At 30.3% G+C, this 24,971-nt stretch overlaps 1 protein-coding gene across 2 annotated transcripts; it reads right to left on the bottom strand.

The window, feature by feature from the left end:
• Positions 1–1,483: 1,483 nt before the first annotated feature.
• On the bottom strand, positions 1,484–24,752 carry LOC129969423 (cationic amino acid transporter 4-like). Of its 2 annotated transcripts, XM_056083990.1 has the most exons (5): positions 24,402–24,752; positions 12,995–13,179; positions 8,735–10,335; positions 4,637–4,745; positions 1,484–3,104 (listed from the first exon to the last, which is right to left on the bottom strand). In XM_056083990.1, exons 2-5 carry the CDS (start codon positions 13,077–13,079, stop codon positions 2,890–2,892), a joined length of 2,010 nt encoding a protein of 669 aa, XP_055939965.1. In that variant the 5' UTR covers positions 13,080–13,179; positions 24,402–24,752; the 3' UTR covers positions 1,484–2,889. The 2 variants fall into 2 exon arrangements, with proteins under 2 accessions (XP_055939965.1, XP_055939966.1); XM_056083991.1 differs by lacking the exon at positions 12,995–13,179 and having other exon boundaries at positions 1,488–3,104; positions 24,402–24,751.
• Positions 24,753–24,971: the final 219 nt, after the last annotated feature.

The following is a 24,971-nucleotide window of genomic DNA, read 5'->3' as shown; positions in this document are numbered from 1 at the left end:
CTTTAACTCATTATATAATACTGTGTAATTTAAATTTTTTTTGAGAAATGCATATATATATAATGATATTTTAATTCTAATTTCAATTTAATTAATTTCTAAGATTTTATCTTAATTTAGCCCATAGTAACTTCATTCTAAAAATATTCTCTTATTTCGTGATCCAATTCCACTTTCTCTACTTAATTAATTCAAGAGTAGCTTTGTAAAATTGCTGAATCGGCTAAAAGCCTAACTTTCCCACACTCCGTATAAAGAGACAAAATACCACTGACGATACAAATTCTTTTTTAAAACCTCCCTGTGTTTACCCTGCCTTGTCGGCACGTGTAACGAAAATCCCTATCGAAATCTCATTATATATTAGCATTATGAAGAAATATTTTCCCTATCAATTTCTCTGGTTATATAAGACCAAGGATAAAATGTTCAAGAGTTTTTTCCTCACTCTTTTTCTGTGTCGTACTGTGTGCTCATCGCTTGAACATATGCCCGCTTCTTCAAAATGAAATAAAACGACATCACGAAATTGAAAGTTTCTTCACTGTCTTCAAACCTGCCTTATATATATATATATATATATATATATATATATATATATATATATATATATATATATATATATATATATATATATATATATATATATATATATATATATATAAATATATATATATATATATATATATATATATATATATATATATAATATATATATATATATATATATATATATATATATATATATATATATATATATATATATATATATATATATATATATATATATATATAATATATATATATATATATATATATATATATATATATGTAATATGCGATGAGTGGATAAATTTTTATATTTGCTTTTATATATATGTTTCATTTTGCTCATAAATTATTTTTTATTTTATTAAACTGAACATATTTTTCATGCAAAAAGGTTTCCATTAAGATCAGTAGTTTATTATATAATCACAGATAAGTTAAATTAAAAAAAAAAATTTTCCTCCAGTTTAAAAAAGTGATTTCTAGAATAGAAGCCAAATGGCTCATCGACAGATGCTTGATTTATAGTTAGCAAATATATAAGAATTTCTTTTGTAAGAAAAACATCTGAAATAGTTTACTTTTATTTAATTTATATTCCTTTTTATGTACGAAATCAATAGTTCCTTTTAGATTCACTATAATATAAATAAATTCTTTATGGATCTATTATTTTGATATCTAGAAATTTTATTCCATGTCCAGAAAATTTTTTTAAAATCCAAGATTTCTAAAAAAATCAATACATAGAGATCTTCGACATAAAAGGGACTTAACTCTCCTGCATTTAACATTTCAAAATTGATTGTACTGTAATTTTTAATGCAATTTACAGTCTAGTGCAGTTTACAAGATTAAAATAATGTATAAGAATTGTCTGCAACGTAAATTTTGCTTAATTGTTTTTTAACATGCATGTAATCTATATTCATTCTAGGCAAATAAATTTTATTTTAACAATAATAGTTTAATACAAGTACATGAAAACTATTTATTGAGTAATACGGATAAATTGATTTTCATTTTTGATGGAGATTTGTTTATTTTAAGTTTTTACATTTCATAAAAAATACAGACGTAAAACTATAATAAAAATATCAACATTATTTCGCAGTATTTCAAATTCTCAATATTTTGAAATGTAGTCTTTCCCATGAGTTTATATGAATTTTGTTCCAGTCTTTTCTGGTTTGTTAATATTTTTTTTTCTTTCGCAATAAAACTTATAAGTTTCCTCTAAGTTCATGGCTGGATTAGATGATAGAACAGGGAGTGGCGGCTGGTCGAATAGGGCTGCATGTTCTGAAATTAATTTAAAATCTTTCTTTTTTTCGCTTTAAAACTTGTTTATTTTCCCAGATAACGAGTTTGATGGAAACGAAAAGGAAAAGAATAATAACAAAGAAAGAAGACAGAAAATGAAGTAAGAGGTAGGAGAAATACAAATTGAGGCTACATGGAGACCAGCCCCAGAAGGTATCAGTTTCGTTCTCCACACAGCAGCTGCACTGCTCCTTAAAGAAATATTCCTTCTCTGGAATTCAGTGTTGACTTGACTGCTCTGACTGCAGACTAGGTTTGACGTACGTCCAGCTGCGAGCACTTTTCTTTATGTCTCTCTCCTTCTCAAGCTTTGTCTTTGCCCTCTTGATGAATCTTTTCGTTTGCAAGTTCTAGTTTCACTTTTACGTTTCTCTTGCAAAAATTCATCTACTTTAAGATATTTCGTTTTATTTTATTAAAATTTATTCATTTGAAGAACATACGGGAATAACTACTAAAATATAGTTAAATATATTGAGCTATTTAGAAATAAAACTGTTTTTTATATAATTGCATTTTTTGTGAAATATTTTTTTTTGTGCTCTGTTCGTTTTTGAAATGACGATTAAAACTGCGGTATAAGACGCGAAGGGACCATGCGGCCTTTGTTATTCTTGTAAAAAAATATCGCAGCGAAAATGAGATTGTTCATCAGCCTATAAATTTACCTCAGTAGATCATAATTTTCCAATGGGATTTCTTAATATCTCCAATTAGAATCACTCTGATATACTTCTGTCTCTTAATAACTTGTTATTTCCATGATGAAAAATTCAATCATTTTGCGACCATAATCTGTAATTATTCGAAGAACTTCAAGATAATGTAAAGTATTTTTACTCCTTAAAGTTCTTAATCGTTTTAATTCCATACTTTGTCCTTAAATATAAATAGTAAAAAAGGGATAAAAGTCATCTTCATCTTCTGAATGGAGATCCTCCACCGCAAATAATTCTTTGTACAGTTCTTCCGACACCTTTTCCCTATGTACACATCTATGCGACAGGTGGTATTCGATCAGGGTATCGGATCCACATTGGTGAAGAGGAACTCCCTGGAGAGAGTGGTGGCAACGGGCGGTTTTGTCCTCATGGCCGCCCCTGCTTTCCTGCGGGCATCGAAGGAAGAGGCGGAGTCAGAAGCGCTCCAGGGACGGGGTTTGGGAGGTTCGGTGGTCTCGATGATGTCCAACTTGCTGTGCTCCACCCCATATGAGAGGTAAATAGACAAACCTGTCGAAAGAAGATATGATTTACAGTGGCAAAAAAAAAAAAAAAAAAAAAAAAAAATTAGAACTCTAGTTAGTCAGTTATTTTATTCTTGTTATTTTTATGCGAGGAGAGTTATAACACCTTTGTTAAAGAGTATGCGAGGAAGTTTTAGATGACCACTCCCGTTAGATTTATTTGGCATTCTTGTCTTCTCTTTAGAACATTATAAAAATATTTAAAAAATAGCAGAAGTATTCAACTTTTAACATGTGAAGACTAGACAAATCGGCAGAAGTATTGAGCTATCTATTTTCGTATATATTTCCAGAATAAAGGAACGTTTTGAGTTTAGATTCGTCTTATTGAAGGGATTAGATATATGCATTATGGATTTTCTTCTATTAGGCCAAAATCTAGTACACATTTACATTTTTAACGTCAAGACCATGAACCAAATTTTATTACATTCACTCGTTGTATTTTTCACTTTATTGTATTATATACACAAATATCTGGACAGTGAACAAGTGGACAGGTTTGTTAAAAAATTTAATAAGGAATCAACAAAACTTAACATTGGAATGTTCGCCAATTTTTTCCCCTTTAACTCATGGTTACGTGCACACTGACAAACAAACTTCTCTTAAAAGAATTTCACCATAAGTTTGAGATAATATCTAAATAAATCTACATACTATTTCGATTTTAGATCTCATATAAAATTATATTCAAATATATTTTTGGGTTATCATCGTCAAATATCTATAGATGTAATTTCAACTATTTGGAATCGTCTCCTCGTTTGTTTCTGCATATTTCCTACTAGAGATAAGTTTTTTAATAATTTTATTTGAAAAATCTATTAAAAAATTTAAAATTATTCATAATATATTGGAGTATTCATTATTCATTCAACTGCTTATTGCTCTTGACAGGTCCTGCAAAATAGTAATTTTCTGTATTATATTTATCTGAAATGTATTTAAAGTATAAGTGAAATATTTTTCTTTCTTTAAATAAGCATTGTTGTTAAAGTATTTGCAATGTTCAGAATACACTTTTTGAAGCGTTTTCTCTGCAGAGAGATGTAGAGGTTTACTGCTTTCCCGGAAAACAAAAAACTCTAAAAGAAACGCGATTATATTTTTAAGAGATTTAGATCAAAAATTTAGTATGCAAAAATTAAATCAATTAATGATTATATTTGGGCATGGGAAAAAGTAGTATCTACCATAATTCCACGTTGCCTATGCTCGGACACGTCATTTTTTATTACTGTGGCATTTCTTTGCATTTTTAACATCTTACTGTGTTGGACATTTTAAATTTTTAAAAAAGATTTCGGTATCTTTTTTATACTTAGGAGAAGGATAGGAATATTTAAAATGCTTGCATCAAATTTTACTGCTTTGTATACCAGCTCATCGCTATGATAGGCATTCTAACATGAGGACACATGTAGTATCATGCACTTGATTGTTTACAATCAGGAGAATCACCATAATTATCTCCTGATTTCTTATAAAGTACGAAAACTGCGAAATATCATTTACCCAGAGAAAGCCAGAATAGCATCCTCAGCCATGATCCTGTTTGCAGATTGACCACAAGAATAAGATTCATTAGAATGCTTACAGCTGGGATGAATGGAACAAGAGGAACCTGCAAATAGAACGAATTCGAATCAATTTTACTGAATACTGAATTTACAAGAATTGAACAATAACTGAAATTTAGTAAAGCTAATCAGAGTACAAGTTATACTTGGCTACGAACAATTGAAAATGCACTGAATTCTTAAAAATATGATAAAGGCAAATGAAGGTAATAGCGAAAAAAAAAAAATGAATTTATGTACTTTTGCTTATTTTTGAGTTCAGATATTTGATTGGAGAGTTTAATGTGTTCAGTATATCTTCTTAAGATATTATTGAATTGTCGATTATTTTGAAACATCTCTATATATTTTGAATTTTTTAATATTAAATACTAAGATCTACACGCATAAAATGAGCTGAAATATCTTTCTGTTTGATGCTACTTCTTAAGCACCATTTTACCTGTTTTGATGTATTTGAATTCAGATTATGGTTTAAGCGTTAATTACAAAGAAAAAATTGTTTCCTATTTCATTAAAAATTAAATTAAGATTTTGCTACGCTCATTAAATTTTTTGTGAAGCTTATCTTTGACATTTACCCAGAAAATTTTATCTATAAAATCAATTCATTATCAGATTCCCGTTATGCACGATTTTACTCATCTAAATATATTATGAATTTTAAATAAATATTGATAAATGGATTACTTTTTCATGAGTATTGTTTTGTTAAATTTATGTCAGTTTAATAATTTCAGAAAATTTTCAGCGTAGATTTTCTCGAAGTTTTCGTTATTATATTCAATCCTTCTGAAAAATCATTCGAAGTCTTTTTTGGATTATATTATTACGAAAATTTTGGGTGAGTCTACGATGAAATTGGTTAATATGTCGAATTTATTCCTTATATCAGTAAATTTTGATTTATTCCTTAAGAAAATACGAAACACGAGTACAAAACGCACTACTGAGACGTATACAGAACAGCTTTGTAAACACTCAATACATAAAAGGACATAAAATCGCTAATTTAAAAACAATATCACTTAGAGCGCATAGCTAGAGAACTTGCTCCACCATCGAAATTCCAAAGAGAAATTCCAGTGTGAGCATTTCGTCTTTAATAATCTCTCAACAGGGTAACAAATTTTCTAGAAGAATATCCGAATCTCGTTTCTAAATAAATATTGAATCAAAATTGTATTTTCTGGAACATTAATTTTTGCCGCCAAAGTCGCCAAATCTGTCACGCATTTTGAATCCCCAAATCTTGAGATTTAGTAATAATGCCTCTAAATCTCCAATTCTGCACCCCACTATTGGATCCAGGAAATGGAATAGTGAATATTGCAGACTCATTTTTTCCAGAGTATTATTCTCTGGCTTCAGAATAAAAAAAAATTATTTATTCTGTGTGGAAATTATTACGGAATGTGTATTATTAGACATATTTACTGATACGAAAAATGGTACAAATTACATTCAAAATTGTAAATTTTTTATTTTATTTTGATGCAGAATACATTAGCATCAAGCCTACCATTGTAGCCATTTTCAACGAAAATCCCAAGATAGTTTCAAGATAATGAGCTCAAAGTTACTATAAGTAAGTTTGTTTTTAGTAATTTGAAGTTATTTCCCACAGATAATTCCTAAATAATCATCAACAGTAGACACAGAAATTTTTATAATTTTTCTTTTGCAATCTCTTTTCAGTTAAATTCTTCTAAATAAATCGAAAAGTAGCGCAATTTTCAAACTATTTAAAGCCATTAAGCGCATTGATACGTTATGTTATAATCATTAACAAGGTATTAAGTATCTTTTCCAATTAGGATATTCGGTTAAACTTAGGGAAATGAAACTTTTTAAGGAAAATCTAAAGCAAAATTTTCGCTAGTAATTATAATTCTTGTGTAATAAAGTCTCAGAAATAATATTATTTGAAAAATCCTTCAATACTAAAACAATGAATGAAGTTATGGCTGTATTTATAAAAGTTCTTAACGATCTCGTGCCAGCAGGAACGATAGAATTTACAAGTGCTGAAATTCTCAACTTCTCATTCGGCTTCCCTAAAGATGATAAATCACAAGCGCAAATGATCACAAATCACGCATGAATCACAAGCGCAAATCATGCCAGCAAAGTGTTAAATTGTTTTACAGTTATTTTAAAGTCCGCAGCAGGGCAAATATGACATGCGGATCGAAATTTTTCGCATCACTGACCTAGATTAATGTTAAAGCTGCAGTAAATAATGATGCGTTATTGTGAACATAACAGACACGATTACGAGTATAAAGTGCTGAACTTTAGGGATGACGAATATTTTCAGAGCGGTTATTACGTAACCAATATCAAAAAGTCACAAATACAAGTGATCAATACTTTTCAAAGAGGGGTGTGATTCAAATCCTTGATACGATCTTACTGGTGATATTTCGATTACAGGTTTTGGATCACGATAGAAAGTAACAATCGATACGATATCACTGAAATTTACCGGAGCGGTGACTTCGCTGGAAAGTAACAATCGATACGATTTGTCCAATGGAAGCTCTCGAACATAACAGAAAAGGAGAAATCTGTGAACTGATTGAAAAGTGAACGGACCGGTTATTGGAATCATCGTATCACTGAATTGCATATCACTGAAATTTATCGGAGCGGTGACTTTACTGGAAAGTGTGAAGTCGCTGCTCCACTTCATGAGAGTAACCGATCTTACTGGTATTCGTATGTGTTGATGCACTGCTCCATACAAATCGTTCTTAATTGCTTATGATTTGACTTTGCATATATGCCATTTACTGCTGGCACCATCTATTGGTAGAATATAGAACTAAAGTAAACTATTTAAAGAAATGACATTTATATTTAATTCAAATTTTTCAGAAAATGGTTTACTCCAATACAAAAATTAAATAAATAGTTTTGAAAAAAATCAAATTTAAGAAGTAAGCTGAAATAGATAAATTAATTCAATCACATGTTACTTAAATTAGTAAATTAAGTATTAATTACAATTAATAAATTTTATATTTAATATTAAGTAATAATTTTAAATTAATAATATGATTGAAATAACAGATATTTGGAACGCATATTTAAAAATAACAATAGCAAAATTATTTGTTATTCAAAAAATCGTGGATTAGGCATCTCTACTGAACTTTCGCCAAAGATATGTTCCATCTTCGCCAATCAAACCACCTTTGGCAAACTTGAACAATTAAAACAATTTTTATCGTACTGCAGGAGAAGCTGATATCTATTATTAAAGTATATGTATAGTATTATAAATAAAGTACCGTCCTTTTTTAAGATAGTTATATCACACTTAAATGGCAACATGCCATTTTCGAGACCTTCTCGTTTGGAGGACAACTTTATATTAGAAAGATTTAATTATTTTTTATATAGCAACGTTTTTCTTTCTATTGTAATGTGCAGTTATCTTATTTATTTTGAAAAAACACTGTAAATTAATAACTTTTTCTAGGATCTCACTTTATATTGCTAAAAGAATTACATAAAATTATGCGTTAGTCATTCGTTTTACTCAAGGCAAAATCTTCAAAGTATATTTTGAATAACGAATGATGCTTTTTTACATAATCTTCATGAATATTAAGTAAGAATGAATACGTACTAATAGTTACAAATAAAATGAATTTTAGCGATTATTGCCAAATTTTAAAATGAACTGTTTTTGTGATAATATTAGTAACAAATGGATCATACTAATGTCACATCTACATTGATTGAAAATGAGGCATAAATTACAATTTTTTTTTATACTGGTGATGGAAAATGATATTTGCATGTAAAATGTTTAAATGTTTTATTTCCATATTTTGCTATTAAACTGTTTAATTTTTAAAATCCATACTTCAGCATTTCAAAACTTCATCTGCAGTAATTTGATTGGCTTTTAAAATTTTGTTTAACTATTTTTATCCAAAGAATTTTTTTCTTTTTTTTTTATCTCCAAAAGAAATTTATGAGTTATTATTTAATTTTAAGATTCAGATCCAAGAGGTCTTACCTTGAAACGAAGAGATTGGCTGGATTGCTGATGCAGCAAGATGATTCCAAAACTTGCAATGACCCATAATAGAAGAATGCATAAAATTGCAATCGCCCACCAATAACATTCGGTGATATACCAAAAGCAGGTCTTCGAAAATACACAGAGAGAGAAGCATGAAATGACATATGAAATCACACAATATGTCGGGAGTCGACCTGGATTTAGGTTCACATACGTTTTTAGTTTCTTGAAACGGTCTTTGAATTGACCCCCATAGTCTATAGCAGGTGTTTTGACTACACTATTTTCACTTATGGACGTAAGCTCGTGGATATCCAGCCGAGGTCCTAACAGTTTAGGTCTGTATCTCAGAATAATAACTGAGGCACTCACGATCATGTAAGCGAATAATGTGCCAATGGACAATATTTCAACTAAGGAGTGAATATCCATTGTGAGAGCCAGTATCATGGATATGACTGCAAACACGTACATTGATCTCAGAGGTGTTTTCGTTGTCACATTGACCTTAGAACAAAATGTGAATAAGAGACCATCATCAGCCATCACATAAATTATTCTAGTGAGTGAAAATAGACTGCCGATGATTGTCCCAGCCATTCCACAAACTGCTCCGATGACAACTACAAATTTTGCCCATTCTACTCCATGCGCGGCAAAAGCTTCTGGAAAACCAGACTCGTCGGCTATGTCTTTGTAGTTTACCATCAAAGTCAGGACAGAAGATGCTCCCACATATCCTAAAGTCGCCATGGTTATGACAATGATAGTAGCTTTTGGAATTGTCCGCTGTGGATCTTTTGTTTCTTCTCCTGCTGTCGCAATGGAACTCAATCCCACGAAAGCGTAGAAGCAGGAGGCTGAAGCCGCAAGTGTCCCCGACCAGCCGTATGGGAAAAAGCCTCCCTCCTCACTAGACCAATGTTTTGGTTCGGAATAGTAAGCCCCTGTAGAGATGATGATTATGATCACTATTACATTAATAATGGCGACGACATTCGTGAGATAAGATGTAAATTTGATGCCGAAAGACAGGTAAATAACGAAAAGCAATATAACACAGACGGCAAAGATGTCCATATGGTCGGATAGCAAGACGACATCTACGGGTCCTATAACAGCATCAATGCTATCTCTGATTATACCACCAGTCAGTGAATCAATATAAGCACTGCATGCTCTTGCAGTGGCAGCTGCCCCGATGGCATTTTCCAATGCCATGCTCCATCCCACTAGAAAAGCCCAGATCTCACCAAGAGCTAGATATGTGTAAGAATAGGCAGATCCACACTTCGGATATCGCACTCCCATTTCTGCGTAACTTAGAGACGCCAATAAAGATGCGAAACCACTGATGACAAATGACACGACAATGGAAGGTCCCGCCATGTTCTTTGCAACGGTACCAGTCAAGACGTAGACTCCTGATCCCACCATGTGACCGATGGCCAAAAGAGTGATATCTACAGTGCTGAGACATCGTCTCAGGCTGGTGTCCATGGCATCATTTGGGTCTAGAACCTTCCTGCGGGTGAGCCGGGATCTGAAAACTTTTGAGATCTCTGCAGGTGTCTTCCTAATTTTGGGAGGAAGTTCTGCAAAAAACGAATAATTTCTGATTACCTGAGGGGAAACAGAACATACTTGTCATAATAATGATTTGAATAAAGAAATTGTAAACTAAATAAAGAAAAGCGACTGCATACCCCAATTGTAATTTATTGCAACATTGCTTAAAATATCTTTCGCAACTAACAAACTTTTTAAATTCAGTGATCATATTTTCCAACAGAATGAGTGGAAGGACGTGTTCTGTTGATAATTGAAAAATTTGAATTTTTTTTATAGTGAATAGTCTTGATTAAGAAATATTAATGCTCAATCTAAAAAAAATTCTATGAAAAATAATTGTATTAAAAATATTTGAAGGCAACAAATCTTAGAGTAGATAAATTTTGCATTTTGCACATGTATGAATGTATTTGTTTTTTATAAATCCCCTTTCCAATATTTTTCCGATTTATGAAATCGATGTCATTGCTGGCCGTATTTTTTCTGTTTTAATGATCTGAAATCTTATGGATCATAAATTGTTTCCATATTCATTTTAAAATGTAATGAATTTTTATTGCTAAATTTGAATTCAAATTAATTTAATTTTTTTAATTTAATTTAAATTTTAAAAAATATTTAAAAAATTATAGTAAATATGGGCTTGGAGTTAGTGGTCATCATGGACAACATGTTTCGAAATAATAATAACCACAAACAAGTAAACAATAAACATTCAATATAAATTAAAAGGCGCAAAAGAAAGATGATATAAGTACCATCTACATGAAACCAGCTAGCAAATTGCTAATAGTACTAATAAACATCAAAATTTTTTGCTCAAAAAGCAAGTGACAGTATAAATCATTGCAATATTTAAGAAGTCATGGCAATATTGGAGGTAATAACATTATATCACTTTAATTTTTGATATTGAGTTATTCACAAAATCTACCACTATCAAATAGTTTGCCCTGATCATTGAAATGCAATCATTAACTCTTGTAATTGCATATTTTCGGAAAGACAATGTGGAGAAACAAGGCTATCTGAGTTTTCGAAGGACAGCACATTTCTTAGAAAAAACATTGATATATGGAATTCGATGTTGTTAATTTCTTTTTAATTTTGTAAATAAACTTTTTCTGCATCTTATGCTTGTTTTATAATGTTCAAAGTCAAAGAAATATAAACATACTTGGACACGAATATGATTCATGTGCTTTCATATGAAGTAACGGCAATGACACCGACAAATTTCATTTAATCTCTGGCATTACTTTCGTCAATGTCTTGGCCTCTTGATTTAATTATATTCACTGGGTGCTGGATTAAACTTGAAGGGAAAAAAGTGCATTTTTAACATTTAAAGATTCTTGATTTAAAGAATCGATAATGCATTATAGGCTGTGAAAAGTTGTAAATGAATGAACAGGGCGCAAATGGTTTATGAAATTCAGAGGAGTGAATAAAACTTTAAGTTTGGCAACGCCCCGGAACGTTTGCTGCGATTGATGAAGACCCAATTAAGGTGCTAATCGTTAATAATTAACTTAGTTCCATTCATGTGGAAAGAAGTCGATTATTAGTGTCCCCAGCATAAAGACACGAAGTATTGAATCTGATCACTTAGAGGTTACATGTCTTCGGTCGTTGCTTTGTGCTTGTGTATTCTGCGAATTTAGAGAATATTCCATGTTCCATTAATTTCTATAAAGCAGAGAAACGATTCATTAATGAAAGGAAACATAGTGAGAGATTACAAATGTATAGTATATAATAATGTTGAACGAAAACGATCGTCATAGAGTGAGAGCTCATCAACCATCGTGAAAGCTACCATACCCCTTAAAAAAACAATTAATTCAGTCAAATATAATTGCCATCTGCACAATTTTAGGTCGCCATTTAAGTGTGTTATTTGCCGGTTGTTTATATTTTTCTTAGCTTCTAGTTTATAAGCGCAATTTAACAAAAAGTAAACATTCATATTGTTCCGACTGTTTAAAAAAATTTTGTCAATTCCTGAAAAATCATTTCGTGAAATCCCTTGGAATCAGTTACTTTGGTTATCAACATACTCTCTTACAACACGCCATTTTTATATTACGTTTTCCTTATAAACTTCATGAGAAAATTGAGACAAACATATTTCGCTAAAACATTTTTAAAACATTATACCAACTATAAGAAGCAGCAATGGAGCACTGCATTATGATAAATTTCCTTCAAAAAAGAAAATTGATTATAAAGCATGTTGAAGATGAAAAGTCTGTATCAAAAATACCAGAACTTGTCAACAGAAGTCACTCAATGGTTCATGACACCATAAAACGATTCAAAACCAATAATCATGTGGAAAATAAGTCTAAGTCAGCTCAAAATAAGACTTTCACTGAAGCAGATCTGCAGTATTTAATAGGAAAAATGAAAGCAAAACCGTTCTTTTATACACCAAAGCTAGCCATTACAGTTGAAAAGACATTAGGGAAAAAAAGTCAGCTTATCCACAATAAGAAATGTTCTACATAAGGCAGATCTCAATGGAATAAAAGTCAGACAAAAGTTTTTGAATATAGGTGATTTTTACGCAGCATCAGCGAAAAAAATTATCTATTCTATGATTTTAATCGAATTTCAAAGCCAAAGCAGATCCCACAACCATTGATTTAAAAAATATTTTCGTTTTCCTTTGAAACGTACCCTCCACTCCGGGTGTGGAAGCTCTCCTCCCACTGGACTCTGTTTCGTCCGGTGGTGCACACCCCCGCTTTGTCCACTTCATCATTTTCCCAATCGGCCGTTCGAACACTTTTATCACTTTGACAGTTGTTCTTCCGCTCTTATGATGTATATTCGAAAATCACAATGCATTCAACAGCACGTTCCTGAAGAGCAAAGATGATTCATTTTAAATTTTGGATTTTTCTCTAATTTTTGCAAGAGGAATTAATTATATGATTACGAGCATTTATACAGCAATTTCTAATAGATTGCCAATGTACATGGTATTCAAAATCCTGCATACAAACTTCGTAGCTATATAATATTAATAAAAAATAAATTAGTTTTAATAAGGAAAATGTGTCAAGAATTGCCATTATTATTTACCTAAAGATGCATTAAAATAATTTCAAAGGAACGTTACTCCTGCTGCAAAAAGCACTGATCCGAATATCGTATGCCGAAATTATGTTATTGTTAAAACTAACTTAATATATCTCATTGTATCACTAATTAACATATAGCTAAGTAATATATGAGATATGTGATTTAGCGCGATATTTATTAAATAACTCTTTCTTACTATGATAGAGATTGCCTGAGATCCAATAATTACTAATTCCTGGCTCGTTCTCTACTTTTTCTTTGTATTAAATGCATTAAATTCTTCCTATAACCTTATACTTGTAACGGTTACGGTTGTTCAAAAAAGGAGGCGAGGAATATATTGATGTAAAAAGAAAAACCTTAAATTCCTAATAAATATTTGTGATCATGTGATCTATTTCCTTTAGTCAGAATCATCTGCTATAACGACCAAACAAATCTGAAAATCAACTCTTAAAAAATAAGCATTTGATGCTTTGAAATCTAGAAATGATAAATATGATTGAAGTGCAAAACATTTCAACTCTATCGTTCGACTATCCGGAGCATGATTGTTTATGTATGAAGTTTCGGATATTTCAAGATCGCCTTGATCAGCAGAAAATGAAGAAATTTCACCTATTCCACGAATTCTCAACTCCGAGACATAACTAGATATTGTTGCTTTCTTCTCTGCCATGACGGTAAAAGAGAGACAGTTGGAAAGAGATATTTACAGGAATTCTTAATGGATGTTAAAAATCATTCTATGACTTCCAACTTTGATGAAAAACGTGAGGACTTTAGTGACTTAACTCGGATTTTTTTTTTTAATTACGGCTCTATCTCTATTAGAAACCGAGATTTGGGAATTCTCCTAGAATGTCTTCTGTCCCATACTACCTGTAAATAAATTACCGATGCTTTTCTTGATTACACAATAATTCATTTGATAGTGAAGATTGTTGCATGGGTGAAATGACTTGAAGACACATATTGTCTTTTATGGGGTTTATTAGTAACATCAACAACAAAAGGCTCATGAGTACGCCATAGTGTAGTAGGCCTAGAGAACTACATATAAAATTTCTCGGGGGGAGGGAGAGCCGAGATCACACTTCCCCTAGTACATGACTCAAGTTCGCTTCTATTGGGAAAAAAAATATACTAACATTAACAGGGAGACCACGTGATATTTACATGATTGGCAGCTAGCTCCGCCCAGGAAGACCACGTGGTCAACTGAATTCTTAACACTACCAGAACAATCTTTCTTGTTATTTACGCTAAGAATTACTATTTCTATTTAGCGATTTATTGTCTGTTTACATTACTGTCTGCAAATGTTGTTCTTTATGTAATTCTTGGTCGCGTTTTTATTCCTTAGGCCCCAGATTTTCTAGAATATTCGTGACACAAAGCGTCATTTTCCGTTATCAAGTTTATCGAACTATATTCATCCTAAATCAACCGAAAGATGTTTATGACAATAGATTAGATCAAGAGGAACTACAACTATCACTGAGAGATAAAGATTATATTATGATAATGAATATGGTTAGGTACTGACAAATTATTTACGATTCCTGAATGTATTCTGTATTTTAAGAGTGCGTACTTGTTTTTAAAGTTCCATGGGGTTTTTTTTTATACTTTTCATAATATTCCATGGTCTTATCTCTGGATTTTTAAGTTTTCTAATTTGAATTAATAATAAGAATGTGCCTGTTATTTATTTATTGCGTTAATCTCACTGAAATTCGTGATTCCAGGAATTATTCGACTTCATGTTAGAGAACGGTTATCTGATACTTTAATTTTATGTTATTCGTAATACAAGAAGCTTTACTATTATTGCTATTATCCCAATATAATAATTTCAAATTTCACGCTAATGCCGGGCTTACGCTCGGTCAATGGGTAGCACATGCGCTGGAAGTGATTGATTTATGTTTGTCACAATTTCATAAGATAGATTCAGGCATTCCATGCTTGGTTATATATTGCCTTTTTGGCGTTCCTGTATTTCTTTTTCACTGCTTAATGCAAGGTCAACATACCTTAATTTGAAAAACTATAGAAAAAAAATGGCAAATAAAATTTTTAAAAATGCAACCTTGCATTAGAAAGAACAAAGAGCAAAAAATGTCGGAATTAGTCTGTGGTAAGTGATCAATTTTTTCACCACAAAAAAACCCTGCCAAATTCTACAAACGCATGCGCAGTAAGAAAAAATTACGATACAGCGGAATGTTTTGTCCCATCGGGACAATTACTTGCCATCGACCAAACAGCATTTTTCAGCCTTTATATGCACGTGTTTATACTCGTCGTCTTTTAACTGGTCGAGTGTAAACCAGTCATTACTCTCTGAATCTCAACCACTCACATACGTTTATGATTTCCGCTATCATATTCTTATCATAATTTCTTTTCTTACCTTGTTTTGCTTTGCATTAATATTTATTTTATTTTCAAAATAAAAAAAAAGAAAGAAAGAAACGAATTTACTGCATTCTATCAAACGATAAATTTCAAAAATGTAATACAAAAATAGATATTTTGTAACTACAAAAATCCTTGATATCTTTTTAACAATCCGATATCCGTAAAGTTACTGCAGCTGAGCAGCTTAGAAAAATCGATAATTTTACCATGAATCACAGCTTTGCGAATCCACTATTGCCTATACAACGAGAAATGAGAGTATATTAAAGGAAACTTTTTAAAATTTATTTCATATATTTGGTCAAACAGAACTTAAACAAAGATTATAAAACCTCAAGTATTAAGTAGATAACATTTTGGGAAACCAATATTTTATTTTTAAACTTATATAAAATAAAGTTTTTTTTTTTTTATTTTTTTTTTTTATTTATTTATTTATTGGGGGAATATATCATAAAATGAGATCGCCAAATCATCAAAGCATGATAGTAAGTTTTCTCTTGGCGACAAAAATAACTCTTTTAATATGCAGGCGTATATATGAATTGATTTCATCATTGAGGTTTTGTATTGACGCTATCAGTGGAAATCATTTGCAACCAACGGGAGAAGTCTCCCCAAAGTTTTCTCGTACCCTCCTTAATAAAGATGTTATTCCCTCCCTACAAAAAAAAAAAAAAAAAAATGTGTACTATCCTTACATGGCATTAGCGTACAATGGTTGAGAAAAATTAAGCTTGGGCGTGAATTTAGAATTTACTGAATGTATCGCTTGATCTTTGGCGAGTGTTTTGGCGTGTCGGGCATATTGATAATAGTACCCGAAAATCGAATTAATGTTTCAGATGCTTTTACTAACTAATTGAAGCCAACATTTGACACAGGACTACAATTGTACGCACAAAACCACATATCAAATTTGATATATTTAAGTTATCGCGTTTACATACTTATAAAAGTACAGACAGACAGATGTTCAAATCCTTGCTGGATATGGCTCAAAAATTAGAATGGGTCTAGAATCTAGAAGTTAAAATATGTACCAAATTTTATTTGTCTAACTCTTTCCGTTTGTATTTATCATTTTTACTTATAATAGAATAAACAAACTTCCTCTGAATAGATTAATAGAAATATACAAATTTAACATATGACCATATACCGAATTTCATTCGTAGGCTCAAAGCGTTTTTGAGTTATCTTTGTTACAGACAGATAGACATTTTCCGAAAATTTGTTTTTAAACACAAGGAAGTCTAAAACGTGAAGATTCATCAAAATCTTGTGTTCAATTTTTTGATGAATACAAAACTTTCTCTATACTTCGTATACGAGAAAATAAAATAAAAAATTAAGTTCATTTTTTACAGTTAATTTTTCTTCTTTTTTTTGCGATAATCGAAAACTCAAGATTTTATTTATGATAATTTACATAATTTTGTAGGTCGTCTTCTCTTTCTACAACTATTTCATTTGTAAAACTTAATGTTGCGTATTTTGTTGAACGATTTTTTCTAATCCACCCTTTAGTACAAATTCAGCAGTGGCGACCAAATTTTACTAAAATCTGTCATTTTGCAAATCTGTCATTAGCAAATATGTCATTTTGCTACCCAGCACGAATAGTGTCATCGTGAGAAAGACCGTTGTAAGATCTGTGCTGAGCGGCTGCCGCGTCAATGACCTGAGAGCTTGGCGACCATTTGGCGACTTGGTGACGAATTTGGCGAGTTTGGCGACTAAATGGATCATACGGAAAATTTTGAGAAGTTTCACGATCCATCCAGTAGGAGCCAAAATACACTCAGATACGCCCTGATTGGTCTGACGATTCTAGCCCCGCCTCCCGGAACTATAAAAGGCAGACACAGAGGAGGCGGAATCGCCGACAAGTAAAAGATTTGGAGAGGATTAGACAGCAAGCAAGCAAGCTGCTGAACTATAGCGATTAAATGCGTTACGTTATTATGATTGATCGACGGTATTTTGTTGTAGAAAAATTTTTGTAACAGTATCAAGTATTCTCTTATAGTTCATTAAATATACTATTAAAATTCAGACATTTTAATTGTTTAGAGATTTTAACAGTCAAAACTCTTAGATCAAAAGCTTTTTGACTAATCTTTAAATAAATCTAAGCTTTTACTTTCTATAAAAAAACATCACCATAAATAAAAAAATTATCAATTACAGAAATCGAAAGATAAATTGTCTAACCAATAGATTAAATTTCATTTGTATTTTTTAAGCTCTAAAAATGTAGTAACCATCTTTTTTGTATTACTAACTGAAAATATTATTTACTTATTTTTTTTTTTATTTGAAGAATTTTCTTTCAAAATACTGAATTAGATAGTATGAGCTCTAAATTGCATTAGCATAAAAGATTGAATATTTTGACAAAAGAAAAAATGAATCGGACCGCTTTGAAATCTGCTAGTTGAATTGAAAACTATTTAAAGCAAATTGATTTTTTTTTCCGATGAAAATTAATTAAAGGCTTTTATTCCAAACGAAATATAATATGATTAGAATAATTTTTAGGGAAACAGAATTACTACCAATTGATTTTTTGCAATCTCATTATCAAGATAGATATAAAAAAGCACATATTTCGAAACACACTCAAACTGTTGAGAACTTCGATAGTCCACGATTGAACAGCTGCGGCATTGGTCAGCAGATAGACAAGGTTTATTGCCATTGCGAAAGAAATGACTTTTACTTATTGATATTTGAAATAAGAATCTGTGTCAGTTCTTCTAGTTGATTCGCACTCATATAAGAAATATGTAATAAACATTTATAGGTGAATGAAGACATCAAGACTAAAATAAAAATCTAAGCATAACAACTTTCTGATTGTTATTACTATGAATTTCATGCAGCGGAAGAGGCAGTAGAAATGGAAGTAGCTATTCTGGTCGAGCATAATAAAATTTATGCCTATCTGGCTATGTAAAAGTTTTATTATCTACGTCATTAGGTGTATTTGATTTTTTATGCTGTATTTTATTGCGTATATTTAATATTTTATACAATATCACCTTCTGTGATAAACGGATTCACTGAGATTAATGATTGCTAAAAATATCAGTGACATCTTTCACACACAAGTTGATCTTAAATGACTACTTTATCAAAGTATTTTTGAACTTCAGGTTTCATGAAAGATGTAACTCCCTCTGATTTTGAAGCCTTATACATAATTTACTGTGTTATGCACCTTACCTATATTTCTGCCGTATCCATAATCGTAAAAATCAAGAAAAAAAATCAGAAATTTATTAAAAATAGAAGCTTGATTTAAGAGAAAAAGACACTCAATATTCAACATTTTTTCATTATCATATTTCGATCATGCACAATGAAAGACCAGCAAAATGATCTTCCCAAAACTTTCTCGCGTACTCTTGAATAAAGATATTATTCCAGAGAATGCTTTGCATGCCACTGGCTTACAGTAGATAAGAAATATTAACCTTTGGCTCCAGTTTAGCATTTTTACTGAATCTGAGGTGTGATCCTTGGCGAATTTTTTTGGCGATAAATCCCACACATGCGATAAATACAGCAGAAAATTGAATTCGTGTTTTAGACACGTTTTACCCAACCCATTTAAACAAAAATCAGGCACAAAAGTGTAGTGAATAGCTACCCGAGCAATTGCTTTTGTATCGTGGTTATGTTACTGAACTGCGAACTACAAGGTCCCAGGTTCTATCCTCGCTCAATTCAATTCACCACATTGGTGACCTCGGACGATGAACCTTCAACCTTCGTGCAACTGTTGTGGCGCCATCTACCCACAGCAAACCAAAGTCGTCAGACTCACTTGACACAACAGCAACCACACGCTCGCCGCAACTCAAATGCTGAAATGGGTACAGGCACATTAGAATCAACATCACCACTCAACACTCATATCGTTCGTCTCACCTCCGACTCACTGGAGGGAGAGTCTGTAGTGAATAGCTTACAAGTCAGTTAACAGCTACTTTACCCGAGCGATTGCTTTTTTGTATCGTGGTTATGTTACTGGACTGAGAACCACATGTTCCCAGGTTCTATCCTCGCTCAATCCAATTCACCACAAAAGTATACTTTTAGTCAGAAACTCCCACACCAAATTTGATATATTTATTCATTTTGTTTTCGAGTTACTACGTTTAGATGTTTCTGAAAGTACAAGCCGATAGACAGTCAACCCTTAATTGGATATGGATCAAAATTTAATAGTTGTCTATACTATCAGATACATAAAGTAGATAGATAGATAGAGTAGCGAACTTTATCTATCTAGTCCTCTTTGTTTTATAGCTATCATGTTAATTATATACAACGGAAGGAATTCCTCTGATTAGATTTTTTTCAAAATTTGATAGAAATCTACAAATTTGATGTAAAAACAGTATACCAACTTTCAACCTTCTAGCTTAAATCATTTTTGAGTTATCTTTGTCACAGACAGACAGATTAACATCTTCCAAAAATGTGTTTTTTAAACTCAGGTCTAAAACGTGGAATTTCGTCAAACTTTGGTGCTCAAATGTTTTGACGAGTCACTATACTTACTCTATACTTTGTATACGAGAAAATAAAAAAATAAAAAAAACTAGGATGAAATATTCGTAGCAACAATGAAAAAAATTCGAATTTCGTGTAATAATGAAACGCATTATTGTAAATATATTTTAAAATACCTTTGAAAATTTATTAAAATTGATTCACTACAAACAAAATAGTGTTATTCAAAAGACGTTTTCTGAATTTTAATATCATTTTTTTCATACAATATTTTCGGAAATTATGATGAAAAATATAACACATTTTTCTCTACTATTTATAACTCGCCCTTGGAGATCAGTTGCTTCACCGAGATATTACTTATTTTTAATTTCAATTCAATTGTTTAGGCGTAACTTCATGCCCATTAAAGTGCCATGCATTGAGTTTGTGTAATTTTAAATGTCATTTTCATTGAAGAAAAAGAGTATATATATATGAACGAAATTTCACTTTTCTTCGCAAAACGAAACTCGAGTCAAATTGCCTATAAAATACCATCTGCTTTTTAAAATTTATTCGGTGTTTTTATACGTTTAATCGAAAACATATGATTTAGCCATGTGATGATATTAATCTAAGAATAATATCTTATTTTATTTTGTTATTATTATTATTTTGTACCTTCGCTTTTGTTGACTGTAGCTGCAGGTGTTCTTTCGGCGTTCTCAAATGATATTGCTCTCTAAGAATAATATTATTTTAGCACTATTACTCTTCTTAAAATAGTCTACATCATAATTTATATCATAATACATGCCGATATAAATCTAATTTACATAATATTAATCTAAGCAATAAGCATAAAAGGGTGAAATATTGGCATTTTTCTCTTCTCGACGTCTGTTTGTTGGAATTGCATGTATTCATTTGCGATAACTGAATGGTATAGTACTTTATGTTTACAATATTTTCTAAATAATAATTTCTATTTTGGTGGATATACTGTATTTTACCGATACCGATAAATGCAATCATTTTAAAAAATACATAAGCAATCCATTATATTGGGAAAGGGCAAACTACTTTTGTATTAAATATAATACAAAAATACAGGGTGGTAATAATTAAAGTTCCACTTTACAATGATCATAAAAGGAAAACTATTGCACCAAATGTTATCAATCTTGGTAATTATTTAAAGGAAATCATAAGAATTTCTTTTCTGCAAAAAAAAAAAAAAAAAAATCAAAAGCTTACCACCTGGGGTGAAATGGTGTTGAATCGATATTGTTAAGCATAAAAGGACATGAAGACATCGGTTTAAAATGTGTTTAATCGTTTCTGAAACTTGTTACAAAGCATGTTCAATGTGTGTTATCTCATAAGTACCGTTTATGTTGATAACTTGAACAATTTGACGGAACTGAAAGATGCGATGCATTGACATGTGCTTAACATTACTCCTGATATGCTAAGACTACTATAGAGAATGCAGTAATGAGATTTCACTTGGTTTCAGAAAATGGTGGAAGCCACATTGAGCATGTTTTGTAACATGTTAAAATTTTCTGGTGCAAGATTCCTGTAGAAATTCTCCCTACAGTAATGTAATATGTAAATTATTCTTAAAATGTTTTATGAAAATGTAAATTATTCTTAAAATGTTTTATGAAAATGTAAATTATTCTTAAAATGTAGAATGAAAATGTAAAATATTCTTAAAATCTAATATGAAAATGTAGAATATTCTTAAAATGTAATATGTAAAACATTTATCATTTTAATCGTTTTTCGTTACTTCGTAATCTTTTTTTTTTTTTTTTTTTTTTTTTTACTGCTCTTACATAGAAAAAGAAAAAAATAATTGTATTTAAAGTTTTTTGTTGATATTCTTATTCGTGTTACTTTTTAATGTTCTTAGAAGTTTGATTACTCAATAGCCACTAAAGTATTCAGTTACTAAATTACCTTCTAAGGTATTTGATAATTTAATAACTAACTAAGCCTTCGATAATTTAATATCCACTTTCTATATTTTGCTTGTATATTTGATAAATTATCATTTATTCTCTTTAATTTCCCGAGATAAATACGATTTCGTAGAGTAAGAAAAAATATTTTTTTACTTTAAAATACAAAATTTTAAACTTTTTATGATTTTAAGGTGATAATAGTTATTTATTTAAATTATTTATCATCATTAAATTCATGCTTATAATTAATTATATTAACGTTAAATTCTAATTATAGTACAAGTACCATACGAATGAACATTTATTTTTGAAAAAAATTAGTAATATAATAATCGATATTATTTTTAAATTGTTTATTTAATGTGAAATAATTTTAAAATAATTTTTAAAAAAAGCATCGATTAAGATTGTTCCTTGGTTTCGTGGATGCTATGAAAATGCTTTACTGGGTGTGCTGTCTGGATACTTTGCGATGACGATAAATTACTTCTATAATAAAGGATATACGGAAAGTTTGAATGTTGCTTTCTCGGAATTCTCCTACTCTTACGCTTTAATATTTTATTAGATGAATAATTTAAAGTTGTACTATTCTCTCTGTTAAAGTAGTTAATGACTAAAGTTGTCATATCTCTCTGTTATATCCAACCCATGATTTCTCCTTTTAAATATTCAAATTAAAGTTAGTAAATTCCCTGTAGTGCAAGTTATATCACGTCAACAGATCCCGTATGGAGTTGCCTATGATAGGATGAATGTCAGCGAAATTAAACTACAATAACATTAAATAAATCCATAAAAAAGAAAGTAAAAAAAATTAATTTTGAGCTTTATCTTTTTTTTATTTGTTTATTTATTTATCCATTCATTTATTTATTTGGTTACAGTGATATCGTTTGATTAATTACAGACGATAAAAATTGAAATAAATAACTAAAAATGAAAACATACTAAAAAAATAAAAGAGAAAGAGAGAGAATGAAATTAAAAAGTTTGTAGCAAACGATGCTATTAGAAGAAAAATTATAAAAAGAAAGTAATTTCAGTGATTTTTAATTTCTGTAATTTTGCTTCTTGCCAAATCGGCAGAAAAGTAAATCATTGGGCGAATACTCGCTGTTTTATCGCGCATCCGAGAAGAAACTCTTTGAATTGACCAGGTAAATAAAAAATATTATTTTGCGCGTTTAAATTTTAAATTAGAAAAACTGATTGAATAATGACGTGAAAGAATTTGAAAAAGAAACGAAATTAAAATGTTTGATGTAGAAATTTTAGTTATAATTCTTAAGATTTTCCAGGTAGAAAAACTGATTTTTTTTTTAAAAAAAATCTTAAAATTCATTGAATAAAGTCAGATGTGCAAAGCAAATTTTTCAAATTAAAATCTAATGTTCTAAATAAATGAATGATTTTTTTTCCTCTCTTCAATCAATTTTCTCAGTTATTAGAAAAGATTTCAAGGGCAAATACAAAAGCAAAATCATTCGAAAAAATATAAAATATTAAACAGAAATTTTATAAATTAAATTTTAAATTTTGCTGTCAAGGATCTATTTATTTCTATTATGACTAACTATTTGACAAATTTCATGGCTATAAGTGCGATAGATTTGTCTACCTTCCACAAGTATACATCTAAACATTTTCGTTTAAAAGTGTAGATTAATTACTACGGATGCTATTGCAAAATAGCATCTGTAAAAATATATTATAATATTATTCCTACATATATATGTTTACAATTTTAACTGAACAATGTCCTTATATATTTTTCAGAATTAATAAAAACAATTTAAAATGTTGTCACCAAAGGGGTTTCTTAACGATTTATGTGTTATATTATTTCGGAAAAAGATTATATATATTTTTTTAATAATAATTTTTAGAAATAGCGTGACAGAAATATAGCATATCTATGCATGTGTCTTGGCACGCATTCTTTGTGATAAGTAAAAAGTTATAACAAAATTAGTTAAATTAAATTAAAAATTATTCTATCATCATTATATTGTCATTCAGTTCTTATATGAGAAAATAAACAATTAAGTATCAAATATGTTATAGAAAGATTATTTAAATGTTATTACCTGAATTTCTTCGACTGTCAGCCATCATTATTCAATTTTATGGGATGATATTCATTTACTAACTAAACAAATAAATTCCAATAAGATTCTGATAAATAAACACAATGAGTTTTGAAATGATTCATTCAATATAGTGAACAATGATTCGAGAATATCCAAAAATTACTTCCGGAATCAACAAGTATTCGATGCATAACATTAACTAATCACCAATAATATTTCTGTTCGATCTTTCTTTGGCACAAAATAAGACAAATAATGTAATTCCCGACTCTTTAAAGCAAAAAAATGGCGAGCTCGCTGTGTTCTTCTAGCAGGTGCAAGCGTGAGCTGTTCCAAATAACGGGGATCCGCGTTATTGCTCTATCAATCACTAACTCAAACATGAGTTGGCTATTATGAGGTAGATAAACAGTTAGCTATGGTACGTCACAAGGAATTTAACATTTTTATAGCAATGTTTGTTTCTTTTTAACCTTCACTTATGACAGAGAAGAACCCAAAAATTATTCGGGTTTATTTCAATGATAATATATTCTGAACAATATTGCACAAAATTACTAAGGTATA

Source organism: Argiope bruennichi, chromosome 5, assembly GCF_947563725.1.
Source record: "Argiope bruennichi chromosome 5, qqArgBrue1.1, whole genome shotgun sequence".
Lineage (NCBI taxonomy): Eukaryota > Metazoa > Arthropoda > Arachnida > Araneae > Araneidae > Argiope > Argiope bruennichi.
This window is presented reverse-complemented; position numbering and strand designations above follow the sequence as displayed.

Coding starts and splice junctions, on each gene's coding strand:
- LOC129969423 (XM_056083990.1), bottom strand. CDS start 13,079: ATGATGAAGTGGACAAAGCGGGGGTGTGCACCACCGGACGAAACAGAG. Junction 10,336..12,994: donor TTCCACACCCGGAGTGGAGG/GTACGTTTCAAA, acceptor CGTTTTTTGCAG/AACTTCCTCCCAAAATTAGG. Junction 3,105..4,636: donor GCTATTCTGGCTTTCTCTGG/GTAAATGATATT, acceptor TTCTTTCGACAG/GTTTGTCTATTTACCTCTCA.